General features: G+C 42.9%; 1 protein-coding gene across 2 annotated transcripts in view; it reads left to right on the plus strand.

Moving 5' to 3' along the window:
* Positions 1-14,109, plus strand: part of LOC116353148 (ADAMTS-like protein 4) — a 44,364-nt gene extending 30,255 nt beyond the window's left edge. For both annotated transcript variants that reach the window (XM_031787368.1, XM_031787367.1), the window contains exon 5: positions 13,909-14,109. In XM_031787368.1, coding sequence (XP_031643228.1) covers positions 13,909-14,094 — 186 coding nt within the window. In that variant the 3' untranslated portion in view covers positions 14,095-14,109. The remainder of the gene's footprint in view (positions 1-13,908) is intronic.
* The last annotated feature ends 5,385 nt before the right edge of the window (positions 14,110-19,494 follow it).

Genomic DNA, 19,494 nt, shown 5'->3' on the forward strand with positions numbered 1-19,494 from the left:
TGTAACCCCCTTCTCCCCTCCAGTAAAACACACCTGTAACTCCCTCCTCCCCTCCTGTAAAACACTCCTGTAACCCCTCCTCCCCTCCAGTAAAACACACCTGTAACTCCCTCCACCTCTCCAGTAAAACACACCTGTAACTCCCTCCTCCCCTCCTGTAACTTAGCTTACTGTAACTCCCTCCTCCCCTCCAGTAAAACACACCTGTAACTCCCTCCTTCCCTCCTGTAAAACACACCTGTAACTCCCTCCTCCCCTCCAGTAAAACACACCTGTAACTCCCTCCTCCCCTCCTGTAACTTAGCTTACTGTAACTCCCTCCTCCCCTCCAGTAAAACACACCTGTAACTCCCTCCTCCCCTCCTGTAACTTAGCTTACTGTAACTCCCTCCTCCCCTCCAGTAAAACACACCTGTAACTCCCTCCTCCCCTCCTGTAACTTAGCTTACTGTAACTCCCTCCTCCCCTCCAGTAAAACACACCTGTAACTCCCTCCTCCCCTCCAGTAAAACACACCTGTAACCCCTCCTCCCCTCCTGTAACTTAGCTTACTGTAACTCCCTCCTCCCCTCCAGTAAAACACACCTGTAACTCCCTCCTCCCCTCCCTCCTCCCCTCCTTACTGTAACTTACTTCCTCTGTCTTTCATTTGCTCACACAACTACTGCCATGCATCCACTCTCTCTTTCCTTCTCTCTTTCTTCTACCTATTCATTACAGCCCCCCCCAGCCTCCCCCTATCCTCCCCCTATCCTCCCTCTTTACCCAGCTCTAACGCACAGCACACCTATAACTTTCACTGGCCTACAACAATATTCTATGGCTCTCTCACAGGTCTATTCAGTAGCTATTACTCTCTCCCCTTTACCCTTCTCACTCCTTCTCCCCCTTTCTCCTCCCCCAGTAATAAAACATACCTCAGACTTTAACTGCTCTACTAGATTGGTCTTCACTCTCTCTGTCTTTTACCAGTCTATAGAACTACAGTGACTTGTATCTTTCACCAGTCTATAGAACTACAGTGACTTGTATCTTTCACCAGTCTATAGAACTACAGTGACTTGTATCTTTCACCAGTCTATAGAACTACAGTGACTTGTATCTTTCACCACTCTATAGAACTACAGTGACTTGTATCTTTCACCAGTCTATAGAACTACAGTGACTTGTATCTTTCACCAGTCTATAGAACTACAGTGACTTGTATCTTTCACCAGTCTATAGAACTACATTGACTTGTATCTTTCACCAGTCTATAGAACTACAGTGACTTGTATCTTTCACCAGTCTATAGAACTACAGTGACTTGTATCTTTCACCAGTCTATAGAACTACAGTGACTTGTATCTTTCAGTCTATAGAACTACAGTAACTTGTATCTTTCACCAGTCTATAGAACTACAGTGACTTGTATCTTTCACCAGTCTATAGAACTACAGTGACTTGTATCTTTCACCAGTCTATAGAACTACAGTGACTTGTATCTTTCACCACTCTATAGAACTACAGTGACTTGTATCTTTCACCAGTCTATAGAACTACAGTGACTTGTATCTTTCACCAGTCTATAGAACTACAGTGACTTGTATCTTTCACAGTCTATAGAACTACAGTGACTTGTATCTTTCACCAGTCTATAGAACTACAGTGACTTGTATCTTTCACCAGTCTATAGAACTACATTGACTTGTATCTTTCACCAGTCTATAGAACTACAGTGACTTGTATCTTTCACCAGTCTATAGAACTACAGTGACTTGTATCTTTCACCAGTCTATAGAACTACAGTGACTTGTATCTTTCACCAGTCTATAGAACTACAGTGACTTGTATATTTCACCAGTCTATAGAACTACAGTGACTTGTATCTTTCAGTCTATAGAACTACAGTGACTTGTATCTTTCACCACTCTATAGAACTACAGTGACTTGTATCTTTCACCACTCTATAGAACTACAGTGACTTGTATCTTTCACCAGTCTATAGAACTACAGTGACTTGTATCTTTCACCAGTCAAAATAACTACATTGACTTGTATCTTAGTCTATAGAACTACATTGACTTGTATCTTTCACCAGTCTATAGAACTACAGTGACTTGTATCTTTCACCAGTCAAAATAACTACATTGACTTGTATCTTTCACCAGTCTATAGAACTACAGTGACTTGTATCTTTCACCACTCTATAGAACTACAGTGACTTGTATCTTTGACCAGTCAAAATAACTACATTGACTTGTATCTTTCACCAGTCTATAGAACTACATTGACTTGTATCTTTCACCAGTCTGTAGAACTACAGTAACTTGTATCTTTCACCAGTCTGTAGAACTACAGTGACTTGTATCTTTCACCACTCTATAGAACTACAGTGACTTGTATCTTTCACCAGTCTATAGAACTACAGTGACTTGTATATTTCACCAGTCTATAGAACTACAGTGACTTGTATCTTTCAGTCTATAGAACTACAGTGACTTGTATCTTTCATCAGTCTATAGAACTACAGTGACTTGTATCTTTCATCAGTCTATAGAACTACAGTGACTTGTATCTTTCACCAGTCTATAGAACTACAGTGACTTGTATATTTCACCAGTCTATAGAACTACAGTGACTTGTATCTTTCAGTCTATAGAACTACAGTGACTTGTATCTTTCACCAGTCTATAGAACTACAGTGACTTGTATCTTTCACCAGTCTATAGAACTACAGTGACTCGTATCTTTCACCAGTCTATAGAACTACAGTGACTTGTATCTTTCACCAGTCAAAATAACTACAGTGACTTGTATCTTTCACCAGTCAAAATAACTACATTGACTTGTATCTTTCACCAGTCTATAGAACTACAGTGACTTGTATCTTTCACCAGTCTATAGAACTACATTGACTTGTATCTTTCACCAGTCTATAGAACTACAGTGACTTGTATCTTTCACCAGTCTGTAGAACTACAGTGACTTGTATCTTTCATCAGTCTATAGAACTACAGTCACTTGTATCTTTGACCAGTCAAAATAACTACATTGACTTGTATCTTTCACCAGTCTATAGAACTACATTGACTTGTATCTTTCACCAGTCTATAGAACTACATTGACTTGTATCTTTCACCATTCTGTAGAACTACAGTAACTTGTATCTTTCACCAGTCTATAGAACTACAGTCACTTGTATCTTTCACCAGTCTATAGAAGTATTTGAACCCTTTGGAAATACCTGGATTTCTGCATAAATTGGTCACAACAATAGACAAACACAGTCTGCTTAAACTAATAACACAAACAATTATACGTGTTTATGTCTTTATTGAACACACCATGTAAACATTCACAGTGCAGGGTGGAACAAGTATGTGAACCCTCGGATTTAAAAACTGGTTGACCCTCCTTTTGGCAGCAATAACCTCAACCACATGTTTTCTGTAGTTGCGGATCAGACCTTCACAACGGTCAGGAGGAATTTTGGGCCATCCTTCTTTACAAAACTGTTTCAGTTCAGCAATATTCTTGGGATGTCTGGTGGGAACTGCTCTCTTGAGGTCATGCCACAGCATCTCAAGCGGGTTGAGCTTCAATTGGCGGACAGATAGCCTTACATTCTCCTGCAAAATGTGTTGATAAACTTGGGAATTTATTTTTCCGTCGATGATAGCAATCTGTCCAGGCCCTGAAGCAGCCAGCAAAGCAGCCCCAAACCATGATGCTCCCTCCCCCATACTTTACCGTTGGGATGAGGTTTTGATGTTTGTGTGCTGTGCCTTTTTTCTCCACACATAGTGTTGTGTGTTCCTTCCTTCCAAACAATTCAACTTTAGTTTCATCTCTCCACAGAATATTTTGCCAGTAGTGCTATGAAACATCCAGGTGCACTTTTGCAAACTTCAGATGTGCAGCAATGTTTTTTTTGGGCAGCAGTGGCTTCTTCCATGGTGTCCTCCCATGAACACCATTCTTGTTTAGACGTAAACGTATCGTAGACGTATCGTATCGTAGACTGTTTAGACGTATCGTAGACTCGTCAACAGAGATGTTAGCATGTTCCAGAGATTTCTCTAAGTCTTTAGCTCAGACTCTAGGATTCTTCTTAACCTGCAATTATTCTTGCAGGACGGCCACTCCTAGGGAGAGTAGCAACAGTGCTGAACTTTATTTATAGACAATGTGTCTTACCGTGGACTGATGAACATCAAGGCTTTTAGAGATACTTTTGTAACCCTTTCCAGCTTTATGCAAGTCAACAATTCTTCATCTTAGGTCTTCTGAGATCTCTTTTGTTCGAGGCACGGTTCACATCAGCCAATGCTTCTTGTGAATAGAAAACTCAAAAGTGTTGTTTTATAGGGAAAGGAAGCTCTAACCAACATCTCCAATCTCTTTTCATTGATTGGACTCCAGGTTAGCTGACTCCTGACTCCAGTGAGCTTTTGGAGAAGTCATTAGCCTAGGAGTTCACATACTTTTTCCAACCTACACTGTGAATGTTTAAATGATGTGTTCAATATAGACAAGAAAAATACAATAATTTGTGTGTTATTAGTTTAAGCAGACTATTGTTTTGATGAAACTGTTTGTCTATTGTTTTGACCTAGATGAAGATCCTATCAAATTTGATGACCAATTGATGCAGAAATGCAGGTCACTCCAAAGGGTTCACATAATTGTCTTGCCACTGTGGACTTGTTGTGAGAAGATTCCGTAGTTCACTGAAGTTCTGTGTTATTCTAGGAATGTTTCTGTACCATGTTTCTGATGTCTGTAACAGTTGATTTATTACACCCTTCTTCTTTCATTTCCCCATTGCCTCTCTTTCTCCTCTTTCTTCAGTTTCAATACTGTCACAAAACTCTCACTCTCTTTCTCTCCTCCCCCTGTCACTTTACCCCTCCCTTTTCCATCTATTCATTCACCCCCGTAGTCAGACTCTCCCAAGCAATGTAGATATAGAGAAACGTATAACCCTGCCTACACAAGCACACACACAAACACACATACACACTCACACTCACACACAAACATACATACACACTCACACACATACAGTTAAAAGGAAAAAAAGATCCATTCCCTTACAATTCCACAGACCCTCTCTGCTGCTCATAAAACACAGTAGTACACACACATTCTACACATTGAATTTCTGTGCTCCCTCCCCCTCCCTCACTCCTTATTCAGTCACTTAGCCTCCCTCTGTTTCACACACACTAAACGCTATAAGAAGAGAACCATGTAACTCCTGCCTGCAGTGCCTAGACAATAACACATACATGACAACACACCCTATCTCTTTCTGACTGTTTCTCTAGCCTCCATCTATTCATTAGGCACTTCTCCTCCAATCACTTTTCTTTACTGTTTTCCCTCACCTCTTGACCTTGTCCACCTAACACAAACAGCCTCTCAGGGTGGTCTATTCACTGTTTACACACACACACACACACACACACACACACACACACACACACACACACTGGTCTAGTGTGTTTATGTCAAGCAGAAATATTTACAGCCATTACTAATCGCATTTTATGCACATCCTCAAGGGTTTTTAACACATGAATACGCACTGTACTGTAGACACACACACATTCGCACGCCCGCCCGCACACACAGACACACAAATACACACACACACACACACACACACACACACACACACACACACACACACACACACACACACACACACACACACACACACACACACACACACACACTGAAGCACCCACAATCCATTGTGTGAACCTTTTGAACGTATTTTCCACACATTCTCTCATTGACATAAACAGTCACGGTTCTTTTTTAAAACTGGTGGTGTACGTGCGTATGTGTGTGAGTGTGTATGTTCACTTGACTCTGTCCAGATGAGTAGAGTGTCTTTTTAAACTTTCCAGCTGTTGGTGACAGCTGTGTGACTGGAAGAAGGAGAGAGAGGGCGAGAGAACAAAAGAGAGAAGAGGGAGAGGAGAGAGAAAGAAAGAGTGAAGGAGAGAGGGTAAAAAAGAGAGGAGAGATGGGAAGAAATAGAGGAGAGCGAAGAAGATAGAGAGGAGAGAGAGAAGATGGAGAGAGAGAGAAGAAGATAGAGAGAAGATGGAGAGAGAGAGAAGAAGATAGAGAGGAGAGAGAGAGAAGATGGAGAGAGAGAGAAGAAGATAGAGAGGAGAGAGAGAGAAGATGGAGAGAGAGAGAAGAAGATAGAGAGGAGAGAGAGAGAAGATAGTGGAGAGAGAGAGAAGAAGAGAGAGAAGAAGAGAGAGAGAAGAAGATAGAGAAGAGAGAGAGAGAAGAAGATATAGGAGAGAGAGAGAAGAAGATAGAGGAGAGAGAGAGAAGAAGATAGAGGAGAGAGAGAGAGAGAAGATAGAGAAGAGAGAGAGAGAAGAAGATAGAGGAGAGAGAGAGAGAAGAAGATAGAGGAGAGAGAGAGAAGAAGATAGAGAAGAGAGAGAGAAGATAGAGAAGAGAGAGAGAGAAGAAGATAGAGGAGAGAGAGAGAGAGAAGAAGATAGAGGAGAGAGAGAGAAGAAGATAGAGAAGAGAGAGAGAGAAGAAGATAGAGAGGAGAGAGAGAAGAAGAAGATCGAGGAGAGAGAGAGAAGAAGATAGAGAAGAGAGAGAGAAGAAGAAGATAGAGAAGAGAGAGAGAGAAGAAGATAGAGAAGAGAGAGAGAGAAGAAGAGAGAGAAGAGAGAGAGAGAAGAAGATAGAGAAGAGAGAGAGAGAAGAGAGAGAGAAGAAGATAGAGAAGAGAGAGAGAGAGAAGAAGATAGAGAGGAGAGAGAGAAGAAAGAGAGCAATGGAAAGGGGGAGACAGATAATAATAAGGTGTATATATATATATATATATATATATATATATATATATATATATATACATACACTACCGGTCAAAAGTTTGCCTTGATTAAATAAATCACAGACAGTGTCACCAGCAAAGCACCCCCACACCATCACACCTCCTCCTCCGTGGGAAATACACATGCAGAGATCATCCGTTCACCCACACCGCATCTCACAAAGACACTGCGGTTGAAACCAAATATTTCCAATTTGGACTCCAGAACAAAGGACAAATTTGCACCGGTGTAATGTTCATTGCTCGTGTTTCTTGGCCCAAGCAAGTCTCTTCTTATTGGTGTCCTTCAGTAGTGGTTTCTTCCTTTCCTGTGGCGGTCCTCATGAGAGCCAATTTCATCATAGCACTTAATGGTTTTTGCGACTGCACTTGAAGAAACTTTCAAAGTTGGACTGCCGTGTCTCTTTGCTTATATGAGCCGTTCTTTTTTTTCCAATTTCGTGGTATCTAATTGGTCGAGAGCTGTGCGTCCTCGAAAACACAACCCAACCAAGCTGCACTGCTTCTTGACACAAAGCCCACTTAACCCGGAAGCCAGCCACACCAATGTGTCGGAGGAAACACAGTACACCTGGCGACCGTGTCAGCGTGCACAGGAGTCGTTAGTGCCCCTAACCCAGACGACGCTCCGCCCCATGGGTCTCCCGGTCACAGCTGGCTGCGACAGAGCCTATTTGAGCTGTTCTTGCCATAATATGGTCTTGGTCTTTTACCAAATAGGGTTTTCTTCTGTATACCACCCCTACCTTGTCACAACACAACTGATTGGATGAAACGCGTTACGAAGGAAACAAATTCGACAAAGAAATTCCACTTTTAAGAAGGCACACCTGTTAATTGAAATGCATTCCAGGTGACTACCTCATGAAGCTGGTTGAGAGAATGCCAAGAGTGTGCAAAGCTGTCATCAAGACAAAGGGTGGCTATTTGAAGAATCTCATATAATATATATTTTGATTTGTTTAACGCTTTTTTGATTACTAAAGGATTCCATATGTGTTATTTCATAGTTGTGATGTCTTCACTATTATTCTATAATGTAGAAAATAGTACAAATAAAGAAAAACCCTTGAATGAGTAGGTGTGTTCTAAAACTTTAGACCGGTAGTGTACAGTGGGGCAAAAAAGTATTTAGTCAGCCACCAATTGTGCAAGTTCTCCCACTTAAAAAGATGAGAGGCCTGTAATTTTCATCATAGGTACACTTCAACTATGACAGACAAAATGAGAAAAAAAATCCAGACAATCACATTGTAGGATTTTTTATGAATTTATTTGCAAATTATGGTGGAAAATAAGTATTTGGTCAATAACAAAAGTTTATCTCAATACTTTGTTATATACCCTTTGTTGGCAATGACAGAGGTCAAACGTTTTCTGTAAGTCTTCACAAGGTTTTCACACACTGTTGCTGGTATTTTGTCCCATTCCTCCATGCAGATCTCCATGCAGATACACCCTCAGAGAGTGGGGTCACAGGAAGGGAGAGACAGATGTAGACAGACCAAAAAGAGAGAAACACACACACACACACCGTGAAAGGAAGGGAGGAGGGGAACCAACTGAAAGGAGGCTTACAGTATATACAATGTATGTGTGTGCGTGTTTGGAGAGTATTGATGAATTAATGCGAGCTGATCACATATCAAGAGCTGTGTGTGTGTGTGTGTCTGTCGGTGTGTGTGTGTGTGTCTGTCGGTGTGTGTGTGTCTGTCGGTGTGTGTGTGTGTCTGTCGGTGTGTGTGTTTTTCTGTGACGGTGTGTGTGTGGTAATCTCTGAATATCCCAGCAGTAGGTTTATGATGTGCTCAACACAAAACACTACTATGAATATCCCAGCAGTAGGTTTATGATGTGCTCAACACAAAACACTACTATGAATATCCCAGCAGTAGGTTTATGATGTGCTCAACACAAAACACTACTATGAATATCCCAGCAGTAGGTTTATGATGTGCTCAACACAAAACACTGAATATCCCAGCAGTAGGTTTATGATGTGCTCAACACAAAACACTACTATGAATATCCCAGCAGTAGGTTTATGCCTTTTGCATTGTCAGTGTTACACTGTAGCCGGTTGTAAAAGATTACTGTAACAATGTATACCTACTCAAATACACAGGTTAAATAAATTAAAAATACATAAATAAACACACAAATGCAATACAGTAACAAAAACATTGTCATTCATTTAAAAAATGCAGTATTTTTGAACACTTGTGTTTTGTATGTAACACTTTCTGTATGTAACACTTTCTGTATGTAACACTTTCTGTATATAACACTTTCTGTATATAACACTTACTGTATATAACACTTACTGTATATAACACTTACTGTATGTAACACCTACTGTATGTAACACCTACTGTATGTAACACCTACTGTATGTAACACTTACTGTATGTAACACTTACTGTATATGACACTTACTGTATGTAACACTTACTGTATGTAACACTTACTGTATGTAACACTTACTGTATGTAACACCTACTGTATATAACACTTACTGTATGTAACACTTACTGTATGTAACACTTACTGTATATAACACTTACTGTATGTAACACTTACTGTATGTAACACCTACTGTATATAACACTTACTGTATGTAACACTTACTGTATGTAACACTTACTGTATATAACACTTACTGTATGTAACACTTACTGTATATAACACTTACTGTATGTAACACCTACTGTATATAACACTTACTGTATGTAACACTTACTGTATGTAACACTTTCTGTATCCAACAGGAGTAAAACAGGAAAAACATTCAGAAAGATAAAGGGTTTTCTGTACAAAAATAAAAGTGGCTCATTCCTTCAAAACTCTAAAAACAAAGACAAAGACACATGCAAAATGTTAAAAAATAAAAAGGCATTAGGCTGCATCCTGCCTCCTATTTGGGTCTGGCCACAGCACCTCATCTATATCACAAGCCATGTTCTCCCTGGCTAAACAGCACCTCATCTATATCACAAGCCATGTTCTCCCTGGCTAAACAGCACCTCATCTATATCACAAGCCATGTTCTCCCTGGCTAAACAGCACCTCATCTATATCACAAGCCATGTTCTCCCTGGCTAAACAGCACCTCATCTATATCACAAGCCATGTTCTCCCTGGCTAAACAGCACCTCATCTATATCACAAGCCATGTTCTCCCTGGCTAAACAGCACCTCATCTATATCACAAGCCATGTTCTCCCTGGCTAAACAGCACCTCATCTATATCACAAGCAATGTTCTCCCTGGCTAAACAGCACCTCATCTACATCACAAGTGATGTTCTCCCTGGCTAAACAGCATCTTCTGGAGTGACGGATCCAGCCAGCAAAAGCCCCCACATCAACTTCACCACATGCATCATCCATTGCCTGGAGAAGAGGCGTGTGAGGGGATGGCGGTCATACACCTTCCATCACCATGCCGAAAAAAACTATTCAATTGTGTTTAGGAATGGGGAATATGGTGGGAGGTATAGAACAAACTGTGGGTGGTCGATGAACCAGAGCAGCCCGGTGGAAACTCACGTTGTCCTAGATGACAACATACCTGGGCTGCTCTGGTCCACCCCTCTGCTCGGCTGGAATGAGGATGCCGTGTAGTGTGTCCAGGAATGTGATGAGAAGGGCGGTGTTGTAGGGACTAAGGTTGGCATGGTGATGGCTGACGCCTTGCTGGCTAACGGCTGCACACATGATGATATTCCCTCCACGCTGTCCAGGGACATTCACAATGGCACGGGGGCCAATAATGTTCCGTCCCCTTTTGTCTAGGCTGAAGCCAGCCTCATCAATGGTTTATACAAACGTGCTGAATTGCAGCGGCATCCAGCGCCAAGATAATGTAATGGATTCAGTTGCACTGTAATACACGGCCCAATGTAGACAAGCCCACCTGGTGAATGTTATTGAATATTGTGTTGTCTGAATTGATGTGGTTCTGGATTTCTCCTAGACTAATGGTATTGTTTGCCACCACCACGGTCACCTGTTCTGGTGTGAACAGCCGGTGTCTTCTACCATGGCCTGGCCATCTCTCAGTTCTGGTGTGAACAGCCGGTGTCTTCAACCATGGCCTGGCCGTCTCTCAGTTCTGGTGTGAACAGCCGGTGTCTTCCACCATGGCCTGGCCATCTCTCAGTTCTGGTGTGAACAGCCGGTGTCTTCAACCATGGCCTGGCCGTCTCTCAGTTCTGGTGTGAACAGCCGGTGTCTTCAACCATGGCCTGGCCATCTCTCAGTTCTGGTGTGAACAGCCGGTGTCTTCTACCATGGCCTGGCCGTCTCTCAATTCTGGTGTGAACAGCCGGTGTCTTCAACCATGGCCTGGCCGTCTCTCAGTTCTGGTGTGAACAGCCGGTGTCTTCAACCATGGCCTGGCCGTCTTTCAGTTCTGGTGTGAACAGCCGGTGTCTTCTACCATGGCCTGGCCGTCTCTCAGTTCTGGTGTGAACAGCCGGTGTCTTCAACCATGGCCTGGCCGTCTCTCAGTTCTGCAGAAGATCCACAAATATGATATGATTGGTTACAGTAAGCTAAAATAATCAAGTTTATTTCAATCACTGAGTAACATAGGCCTACTGGTATGTCAGACTGCAGTATACATAAAGACAAATGTCTTTCCTCGTCCTCCTCTTCTCACTCCTTCACCTCTAGCTCTTGATTCACCATTGACTTCCATTTTCCTCCAAAACAGGAGAGCTCATCTGTGGCCTTTTATAGTGCTAAAGCTCTGATTTCTAAGTGAACCATTCAGCAGCGAGTGTTTACACCTGTGAGGAGTGGGTGTTTCCAATTGGTGTATAGAGCTTGGCATTGTGATTGAAGTTGCTTTCCAAAGGGACTGAAGATAATTTCATTTTTAATGTTGAGCATAACGTAGAGAAATGTGTGTAGTGTTTTGCAAAATCACTATGTGATTTAGAATTGAAAAGTGTAAAGCAGGAATTGTGCTTGCAATTTTACAGACCTGGTTTCAGGGATTGGGTACATGAGTTTCAGGTTTCGGTGATTGCGTTTCAAGTTCCAATTTTAGTGTGTAAACAATTGGGAAAAACAGTAATTCTGACTATTTTGAGGAAGTGTATACTGGCTACGGCGTCTCAAAACGGACAAACAGTACTATACGCAGTTTTTTCTACATTTTAACGCAAAGGTCTTTTAAGGGAGTACGAGAGCACCTTTGTTTGGTCCTCGGCTAGGTGAAGGCTGAACCGAAGCATGCCGAAGGCTTCAGGCCTTTCTAGTATTAACACTGTGAGTAAGTACTGTCACTTAGTAACTGAACTCCTTCTGCCCTCTTTATTGGTGCTTTGTGTGTGTGTGTCCATCCCTCTGGGGGTTAAAGTGATTTACAGGTAGTACTGTGATCTTCACTGTTCCTCTATTGGAGAAATATATCAGGTGTGCAGGGTTAGACTCCAACTGTAGTTTCACTCTCCTCACTCCCTTTAGAATGCTCAAACTGTCTCCAGTTCTTCTCTATTGGCCTGACTCGCACGTGCATAAACACACTTACACACACTCAGACACACACTCAGACACACACTCAGATACACACTCAGACACACACTCAGACACACACTCAGATACACACTCAGACACACACTCAGATACACACTCAGATACACACTCAGATACACACTCAGACACACACTCAGATACACACTCAGATACACACTCAGATACACACTCAGACACATACTCAGATACACACACTCAGATACACACTCAGATACACACTCAGACACACACTCAGACACACACTCAGACACACACTCAGATACACACTCAGACACACACTCAGACACACACTCAGACACACACTCAGATACACACTCAGATACACACTCAGACACACACTCAGACACACACTCAGACACACACTCAGACACACACTCAGACACACACTCAGATACACACTCAGATACACACTCAGACACACACTCAGACACACACTCAGACACACAGCTCAGACACACACTCAGACACACACTCAGATACACACTCAGATACACACTCAGATACACACTCAGATACACACTCAGACACACACTCAGATACACACTCAGACACACACTCAGACACACACTCAGATACACACTCAGATACACACTCAGACACACACTCAGATACACACTCAGACACACACTCAGACACACACTCAGACACACACTCAGATACACACTCAGACACACACTCAGATACACACTCAGACACACACTCAGACACACACTCAGATACACACTCAGATACACACTCAGACACACACTCAGACACACACTCAGATACACAGCTCAGACACACACTCAGACACACACTCAGATACACAGCTCAGTGTTGGATAGAAAAGCTGGGTGGATTTACAGTGCCTTGCGAAAGTATTTGGAATAATTTTGCACGCCCAATTTTTCAGTTTTTGATTTGTTAAAAAAGTTTGAAATATCCAATAAATGTCGTTCCACTTCATGATTGTGTCCCACTTGTTGTTGATTCTTCACAAAAAAATACAGTTTTATATCTTTACGTTGGAAGCCTGAAATGTGGCAAAAGGTCGCAAAGTTCAAGGGGGCCGAATACTTTCGCAAGGCACTGTATGTGTGTGTGGCTGATCCCAGAGAGTCTATTATTTCCATGTGCTGCTTAGTGCATCGGCCCACTGTCAGAGCGATCATGAGACAATGGTGTGTGTGTGTCTGACTAATACCTCTCTCCTATTTTATGCTTGCCCTCTTAATTTGTATGACCCTCTCTCATCTCTTCTTCTCTGTCGATTATATCTCTTCATTTTCCTCTCTCCCTTTTCTGTTTCTCCATCCACCTAGTGTACTGGCCAGCCTTAGGGTTAGGCATGATATTATAGCCTCAATTGTCAATACTTGGGATCTACAGTACTGACATGTATTTCTCCCTCCCTCCCTCCCTCCCTCCCTCCCTCCCTCCCTCCCTCCCTCCCTCCCTCCCTCCCTCCCTCCCTCCCTCCCTCCCTCCCTCCCTCCCTCCCTCCCTCCCTCTGTCTGTCAGGTATGTGTAGGAGGTGCAGACTCCAGAGCAGAGCAGTGTGCTTCCTACAACAACCAGGAGTTTATGGGCAGACTGTACGACTGGGAACCTTTCACTGAGGGTAAGTTACACACACACACACACACATTCACACACACAGACGTACAGACACACACACACATGCACAGACACTATATGATTGTTTAAGCCTGCCCAATCCACTGCTACTCACATTCTGATTGGTAGAGAGAGAGAGAGAGACAGAGAGAGAGAGAGCTCTATATACCAATATACCCTTGTTCTCACAAAACATTCCCCCCTCTGTTTTTCCTCTCATTTGTCCCTCGTTCACTTTCTTTCTCCTGCTTCTCCTCCCATCACTGACTGAGCAGAGAGATTCCTACTGAGTGAGATAAAGATGGAGGGCAGGAGGGAGAGAGGGGACAGGGAGACAAGATTAAGGGAGAGTGTGTGTGCGCATGTGTATTTGTTGGACAGAATGAGAGAGTGTTGGAATGTGAGAGAGTGTTAGAATGTGTGTGAGTGAGTAGTTGTCTTTGTTTTAGGACCGAACTAGAGAGAGGGAGACAACTGTAAACACAGATTTGAGGAAAGACAGAGAAAGAAAGAACGAGAGAGGACAATTATAAACATACATAGGGATTAAGTGAGCGAAGGGAAAAACAGGAATGGGGTGAGAGGGGAGGGAAAGAGAGACAGCTGTAGAATGATATCATCAAGAATTTGTCACTGTCCTGACAGATTAATGCATATGTGTGTGTTTCCGCGAGCCTGTGTGTGTGTGTGTCTGGGAAAACTACCATGTAAATTGTCCTGAGTGCTAGTGTGTGTAAATGTGACCACTGTATCAGTTGGCAGTACAGCCCCTCTGCTGACAGAACAATGACATCATAGAGCTACATAGACCAGGAAGCGTAGAGCTATAAAACCACTGATCTATGAGACCAGAGATCTAGAACACAACACATACTGTAGCATGTTAGAGAGGCTGGAGGCAGCACAGGGCCTCAGTCTAGTACCTGTGGACTGGAGTGTGTTGCTGCTTAACAACAACAGAAGGCTTCTGGATTTTGAAGCTGTAGGCTATCTGGCTATTGGTCCTTCTCTCTAACCTGTAGGCTATCTGGCTATTGGTCCTTCTCTCTAACCTGTAGGCTATCTGGCTATTGGTCCTTCTCTCTAACCTGTAGGCTATCTGGCTATTGGTCCTTCTCTCTAACCTGTAGGCTATCTGGCTATTGGTCCTTCTCTCTAACCTGTAGGCTATCTGGCTATTGGTCCTTCTCTCTAACCTGTAGGCTATCTGGCTATTGGTCCTTCTCTCTAACCTGTAGGCTATCTGGCTATTGGTCCTTCTCTCTAACCTGTAGGCTATCTGGCTATTGGTCCTTCTCTCTAACCTGTAGGCTATCTGGCTATTGGTCCTTCTCTCTAACCTGTAGGCTATCTGGCTATTGGTCCTTCTCTCTAACCTGTAGGCTATCTGGCTATTGGTCCTTCTCTCTAACCTGTAGGCTATCTGGCTATTGGTCCTTCTCTCTAACCTGTAGGCTATCTGGCTATTGGTCCTTCTCTCTAACCTGTAGGCTATCTGGCTATTGGTCCTTCTCTCTAACCTGTAGGCTATCTGGCTATTGGTCCTTCTCTCTAACCTGTAGGCTATCTGGCTATTGGTCCTTCTCTCTAACCTGTAGGCTATCTGGCTATTGGTCCTTCTCTCTAACCTGTAGGCTATCTGGCTATTGGTCCTTCTCTCTAACCTGTAGGCTATCTGGCTATTGGTCCTTCTCTCTAACCTGTAGGCTATCTGGCTATTGGTCCTTCTCTCTAACCTGTAGGCTATCTGGCTATTGGTCCTTCTCTCTAACCTGTAGGCTATCTGGCTCTATTGTTTCTCTGATTGAAGCCAGGAGTTTTCCTCACCAATTGATTTTATTTAACCTTTATTTAACCAGGCAAGTCAGTTAAGAACAAATTCAAATTTACAATGACAGTCTAGGAACAGTGGGTTAACTGCCATGTTCAGGGGCAGAACGACAGATTTGTACCTTGTCAGCTCGGGGATTCGATCAAGCAACCTTTCGGTTACTGGTCCAATGCTCTAACCACTAGACTACCTGCTGCCCCAAATGACCTGACCTGACCTGATCTGATCTACAGTATGTAGACTGAGGCTGTATAGCTGTGATGAGAGAGAGTCATGGTTAGGGTAGGGCTGATCTATGTGGACTGAGGCTGTATATCTATGCTGAGAGTGAGTAATGGTCAGGGTAGGGCTGATCTATGTGGACTGAGGCTGTATATCTATGCTGAGAGAGAGTCATGGTTAGGGTAGGGCTGATCTATGTGGACTGAGGCTGTATAGCTGTGATGAGAGAGAGTCATGGTTAGGGTAGGGCTGATCTATGTGGACTGAGGCTGTATATCTATGATCAGAGAGAGTCATGGTCAGGGTAGGGATGCTTTATGAGGACTAAGGCTGTATATCTATGTCGAGAGAAATCATGGTTAGGGTAGGGCTGATCTATGTGGACTGAGCTTATATCTATGTTGAAAGATTCATGGTCAGGGTAGGACTGGAGAGACAAGCTGTCTGCACAAACAGACAAAGCCTTTCCCTGTGTGTGTGTGTGTGTGTGTGTGTGTGTGTGTGTGTGTGTGTGTGTGTGTGTGTGTGTGTGTGTGTGTGTGTGTGTTGGGCATGGGGGGGTAAGTGTGTGTTAGGTATGGTGTGTGTGTGTGCACTTGAGATGTTGTGTGGGTAATATTACTAACATTACAAGACCATTAATCTCTCTGAAGTAACAGAATTAAAGTGTTTGTATAGTAAGTGTCTAGAGGACACGACTGGTGTGTGTGTGTGTGTGTGTGTGTGTGTGTGTGCAGCGTACATATATTTACAGGTGTATATACAGTATGTCCCTTTGCCAACAGACCACTCCACTCACTTCCTCTGTGTACATACTGGACGTCTGTGTTTACTAACGGCTGTTCCTGCCCCACACAACTGAACTCAACATACAGGATATTAACACAGACTATATACTGTACCTGACCCTTAAACTAACTTGTAGTGCCAATCAATTATGCTCATGTAAATAGTTATTGTTGATATCACTACATGCTAGCTACACAGTGATTTATTTCATTTCCTTCCAGAATTCAGTCATGACAACAATTCATAGCACTACTAACATGGTGTTCATTCATAGCACTACTAACATGGTGTTCATTCATAGCACTACTAACATGGTGTTCATTCATAGCACTACTAACATGGTGTTCATTCATAGCACTACTAACATGGTGTTCATTCATAGCACTACTAACATGGTGTTCATTCATAGCACTACTAACATGGTGTTCATTCATAGCACTACTAACATGGTGTTCATTCATAGCACTACTAACATGGTGTTCATTCCATGCACAAAAACATCAACAGTAGAGCATCCCATGACATGTATAATAAATCAAATCACATTTTATTTGTCACATACACATGGTTAGCAGATGTTAATGCGAGTGTAGCGAAATGCTTGTGCTTCTAGTTCCGACAATGCAGTAATAACCAACGAGTAATCTAGCTAACAATTCCCAAAACTACTACCGTATACACATAAGTGTAAAGGGATAAAGAATATGTACATAAAGATATATGAATGGTGATGGTACAGAGCGGCATAGGCAAGATGCAGTAGATGATATCGAGTACAGTATAACATATGAGATGAGTATGTAAACAAAGTGGCATAGTTAAAGTGGCTAGTGATACATGTATTACATAAAGATGCAGTAGATGATATAGAGTACAGTATATACGTATACATATGAGATCAGCCACTCAATGTTAGTGGTGGCTGTTTAACAGTCTGATGGCCTTGAGATAGAAGCTGTTTTTCAGTCTCTCGGTCCCAGCTTTGATGCACCTGTACTGACCTCGCCTACTAGTATAACCCTGGATGCTGATTGGCTGAAACACTCCTTGTTTACTGTTCTATTTACGTTGGTAACCTGTTGTTGTGGTTTATGACCAATATACCACTGCTAAGGGTAGTGGTATATTGGTAGTGGTATACTCCGCGTTGCATCGTGCATAAGAACAGCCATAAGCCGTGGTATATTGGCCATATACCGCACCTGCTTAATTATAATACAACTATGTTATACAGTAATAACTACAGTACCTATCACATTTACATAAATAGTTCCCATATATTCCTTTCCTCTTACAGTATGTAAACGCAGCAAACAAACAAACGTCCTCTCAATGTCAGCTGCGTTTATTTTCAGCAAACTTAACATGTGTAAATATTTGTATGAACATAACAACATTCAACAACTGAGACATAAACTGAAGTTCCACAGACATGTGACTAACAGAAATGGAATAATGCGTCCCTGAACAAAGGGGGGTCAAAATCAAAAGTAACAGTCAGTATCTGGTGTGGCCACCAGCTGCATTAAGTACTGCAGTGGATCTCCTCCTCATGGACTGCACCAGATTTGCCGGTTCTTGCTGTGAGATGTTACCCCACTCTTGAAACTGGAGCAGCAACACAGTCAGATGGACTGGGGACAGCAAGGAGTCATCATGTCAGGTAGTCCTGGGGCTCAGGTCCTCCGAGAGAGAGAAAAAAATATAAATAAATGACAACCTGTCTGATGATCCTGATGATCCTGTGACACACCTCCCCAGACCATGACGGACCCTCCACCTCCAAATCGATCCCGCTCCAGAGTACAGGCCTCTGTGTAACGCTCATTCCTTCGACGATAAACGCAAATCCGACCATCACTCCTGGTGAGACAAAACCGTGACTCGTCAGTGAAGAGCACTTTTTACCAGTCCTGTCTGGTCCAGCGACGGTGGGTTTGTGCCCATAGGCGACGTTGTTGCCGGTGATGTTTGGTGAGGACCTGCCTTACATCAGGCCTACAAGCCCTCAGTCCAGCCTCTCTCAGCCTATTGAGGACAGTCTGAGCACTGATGGAGGGATTGTGAGTTCCTGGTGTAACTCGGGCAGTTGTTGTTGCCATCCTGTACCTGTCCCACAGGTGTGATGTTCGGATGTACCGATCCTGTGCAGGTGTTGTTACACGTGGCCTGCCACTGCGAGGACAATCAGCTGTCCGTCCTGTCTCCCTGTAGCGCTGTCTTAGGCGTCTCACAGTACGGACATTGCAATTTATTGCCCTGGCCACATCTGCAGTCCTCATGCCTCCTTGCAGCATGCCTAAGGCACGTTCACGCAGATGAGCAGGGACCCTGGGCTTCTTTCTTTTGGTGTTTTTCAGAGTCAGTAGAAAGGCCTCTTTAGTGTCCTAAGTTTTCATAACTGTGACCTTAATTGCTGTTAGTGTCTTAACGACCGTTCCACAGGTGCATGTTCATTAATTGCATGGTGCATGTTCATTAATTGCATAAAAGCATGGGAAACAGTGTTTAAAAAACCCTTTACAATGAAGATCTGTGAAGGGTCCTGAAAAAGGGATGTTTCTTTTTTTGCCGAGTTTATAAAAGTTAGCATTGTGGTATTGACGTTAGGTTGTGCAGGTGTTTTTTTAATTTTTTTTATCTCTCAT

Source organism: Oncorhynchus kisutch, linkage group LG13, assembly GCF_002021735.2.
Source record: "Oncorhynchus kisutch isolate 150728-3 linkage group LG13, Okis_V2, whole genome shotgun sequence".
Taxonomy (NCBI): Eukaryota; Metazoa; Chordata; class Actinopteri; order Salmoniformes; family Salmonidae; genus Oncorhynchus; species Oncorhynchus kisutch.